Source organism: Corylus avellana, chromosome ca3, assembly GCF_901000735.1.
Source record: "Corylus avellana chromosome ca3, CavTom2PMs-1.0".
NCBI classification, from domain to species: domain Eukaryota; kingdom Viridiplantae; phylum Streptophyta; class Magnoliopsida; order Fagales; family Betulaceae; genus Corylus; species Corylus avellana.
In genome coordinates this window covers 11,224,415-11,228,277 of record NC_081543.1, presented here as the reverse complement: position 1 = coordinate 11,228,277, position 3,863 = coordinate 11,224,415, and the positions used below count along the sequence as shown (strand labels likewise).

The 3,863-nt window shown below is 39.9% G+C and overlaps 1 protein-coding gene across 1 annotated transcript; it reads right to left on the bottom strand.

The window, feature by feature from the left end:
• Positions 1 to 860: 860 nt before the first annotated feature.
• Positions 861 to 2,821, bottom strand: LOC132173949 (zeatin O-glucosyltransferase-like). Its single transcript, XM_059585640.1, has one exon. The coding sequence runs from the start codon at positions 2,595 to 2,597 to the stop codon at positions 960 to 962; it is 1,638 nt and encodes a 545-aa protein (XP_059441623.1). The 5' UTR covers positions 2,598 to 2,821; the 3' UTR covers positions 861 to 959.
• Between the last annotated feature and the right edge of the window lie 1,042 nt (positions 2,822 to 3,863).

Genomic DNA, 3,863 nt, shown 5'->3' with positions numbered 1-3,863 from the left:
CCTCTTATGTTCTTTTTTCTCTTTCCTTAGTTTCACTCAAAATAGAACGTGATGGAGAGAGATGAGGAGAGAGAGAGAGGGGCTAGGCGAGAGAGAGAGAGAGAGAAACATGTGTATCAATGAGGTAAGGATTCATAAAAGAAAATTTGATTTTTTTTTTTTTTTTTTTGTAATGTTTATTTTTGTGCTTGATTTTTCTTGTGGGTTTTGTATGAGTTTTTGTCAATTTTTTGGTAGATTTTGTTTGAAACAACTAACAAGTGTATCAAAGAAGTACTGATTCATAAAAAATAAAAAATAAAAATAAAAAAATAAAAAAAAAATTGATTTTTTTATTATTGTGTTTATTTTTGTAAGGATTAATAAAAATGAGAACTTTAAATATAATAATAATATTAAAATAAATATTATATATATATATATATATATATATATATATATAAAAGCCCATTTTAAAAGTTTCGCCTAAGGTCCCAGAAAACATTAAACCGGCCTGGTTCTAAGATAGCCAAACCTAAGAAATTCATCAATTATAGAAGAATTAAATTACACAATTTAACTTACAAAACATTTGTAAGTAAACCCAATGTGCACTCCAACAAACGACCCATTTGTCTCATTCGGTAGTAATTTCATAAGTTCCAGCCAATTCTTCCTTTTAGAGTAGCTTGTTTAGCTTGTTAAAGCCAAACAATAATATCATTTTAATAGTTAGTTTTCATAATTCAAATTTGTTTTGCACAATATTTTCTCCTAATGGTAGCCATGCCATAATATGTTGTTGTTGTTGTTGTTTATATTTATTGAAGTAATAATTCGAATTGGTAATATCCAATGCTCATAGAATAAATTCCAAGAAATTTAACAAAAACAATCCAAGATTCTATAACTCAAAACATCTTTGTGAAAACTCTAAAACAATTATTTATTTATTTAAAACATATAGTCAGATAGTTAGGCTAAGCATCAAGTTTGTGGTTAATAAAATCCCTAAAAGCATCTAAAGCAGCCACTGAAGTCGCTGGAAAGCCTTGCTGGAATTTAGTGCTAAGCGTCACTGCTCGCTTCTTCACATCTTCATCACCCATCAGTTTCTCTATTCCCTTCACAATATCTTCCTTCTTGATCTTTTGCGATGGATCATCAGCAATCATGTACCCCACCGCCAGATGGCACACCACCAATTTCGCATCATAATATTGGTCTCCCCTGATTGGCCACACCAAAAAGGGGACCCCACGCCCGATCCCTTCCACAGTAGAGTTCCACCCACAATGCGATAGAAATCCACCCGTTGATGGATGGCTCAGTATCAACAGCTGTGGTGCCCATCCGCGTATTATCAGACCCCTTTCGCCCACTTTACTTTCCAACCCATGTGGATAATATCCCTCTTCGGGTTGCTCTTGGCCACCAGTGAACGCACGCGGGGGACCCGATCTACCTGCATTGGGTTGGATTACCCATATAAATGGCCCGCTCCATTCTTCCAAGGCACCGGCTAATTGTAAGTACTCTTCCATGGTAGGACCCACCTCACTGCCGAATGACACGTATAGCACTGACCCACGTGGCTTCGAATCCAACCACTGGATCGCCCCGTCCTCGGTGATGCTCGACCGTCGATTGGTTCTTATTTCACGGTCGTGAAGAAGTGAGCCTGCGGATCGCCAGTATTGCTCAGGCAAAAGCGGACCCACGCCCCAGACCGGTTTTCCGATTTGATGAGCGATGTAGTCGATAAATGCACGTTCCAGATCGTCACACGTGTTGATCAACAACGCGATTGCGAACCCCGCCTCCTCCATCCACGGTGGCTGGTTACCAGGTTCGGGTGGGCCCATTTTCTTCGACCCAAGACCCGGCGGTGGAGGAAAACCAGCACCCAAACCAGGTGGGCCGCCAATGTCCGGTGGAGGAAAACCAGAACCCATACCAGGTGGGCCGCCACTGTCCGGTGGAGGAAAACCAGAACCCATACCAGGTGGGCCGCCACTGTCCGGTGGAGGAAAACCAGCACCCAAACCAGGTGGGCCGCCACTGTCCGGTGGAGGCCTAGGTGGCCCATGAGGCCGTCGTTTGAGGTCCAAATACGTGAGCGCCATGTCTTCAGGTAACCCGGGGAGTAATCGGACCTCATCGGGTCGAATATCTTCGGGGTTGGCCTTCCACGTGGCGTACTCCATGGCCGCAGAGCACGCGCCGGAGGTGAAGAAAGCAACCGTTGGAATCTGAAACTTTTGGAAAACTTCAAAGGCAAAGCCCAGCATGACGTCGAGGATGGCACAAACGGGTCTATCCGGGTCGGGTCGGGTCGAGAGGAGTTCTACCAGGCCTGAACCCATCTGGCTGTGGTGTCTACGGTGCTGGAGCATGGGGTCGGAGCCCGGCGGAGGAGGCTGAGGCGGATGCGAGGGGATTTCGAGGGTTTGGATGAGAGGGTGTTGGGTGAAAGAGGAGGGGATGGAGACGGAGAGGTTGGAGGAGATGACGAGGGTGGTTTTGAAGCCTCTGGAGGCGATGTGTTTGCATAGCTCCATGAAGGGGAGGAGATGGCCTAGCCCGAAAAAGGGAACGACCCAGATCTCACTCGACATCTTTGGTCGGCTGTGATTAGTTATCTTCTATTCTGAGAGACACCTCTGCTCAAGGAGTTTTATAGAAGAAAGAAGAAGAATGCTTGCTTACGAAGAAAACGAATTTGAGGAGAGAGAGATACCTGAAGAACTGGGTTTGACTGATAGGTGTGAAGACAGCATGCCGCCGCAGTCCATGGACGGTGGGGATCAGGATTCCGACAATCTCCCCAAAATTGCACATCAGCTTTTTCTCAAATCAATCCAATGTTATCCAACAACCACAATTTGCCGCGTGTTCCAACTAAAAATAAATAATAAATAAATATATAAAATAAAATATTAAAATATTAAAATTAAAAATTAAAAACACCGGAGCTGGCTGGCCACCCCAACTGAGCCATAGGGGTGGCCGAAGCCACCCTCAACCAGCCCTTGGGGGTGGCAGAAGGCTCAGTCGGCCACCCCAGTGTTTTTAATTTTTAATTTTAATATTTTAATATTTAGTTTTATATATTTATTTTTAAAATAAATAATATTTTATTATTTATTTTTAGTTGGGACACATGGCAAAATTGTGACTATTGGATAACATTAAATGGCCAGAATTTGAAAAAAAGCTGATGGGCAATTTTGGGGAGATTGTCGGGATCCTGATCCGGAGGGTGGACCCTTTGATCCCATTTTAGCTTTGAATTTTGACATATATATATATTAGAGATGATAGAGACCCAACTTTTTTGCTCAACAAAAATTTAACTTTTACCTTTTTTTTTTTAATAAAATAAAGTAAAAATGAAAAAAATGTCTGAAGCAATCCTACCTATTTTTTGTCTTTTTTTTATTTGGTATTTAAAAAAAATGAAAAATGGTATTTTTTTTAAAGTAATAATGTCATTTTTTTTTTTTTAAGAAAATGTCATTATTATGAAAAAAAAAAAATACTATTTTTCATTTTTTTAAAAAATACTAAATAAAAGAAAGGCCAAAAATAGATAGAGTTGCTTCAAACATTTTTTTTATTTTTTATTTTTTTATTTTTTATTTTTTTAAAAAAAACACAAACAAAATAAAACAAAAGTTATACTTTTGTTGAAAAAAAATTGGGCCTTTAGCATTTGTCATTTTTTTTTTTTTTTTTTTTAATATAAGAAATAGCTTTGATATTTAGTTTGATGTCATATCACACCCACTGTCCCACATGTATCGAGATGAGGAAGAAGGCTAGGTCGGTGCAGCTATCTACAACAAAAATCTAGGTTTGACTTGTGCTATCCGTTTATTCTC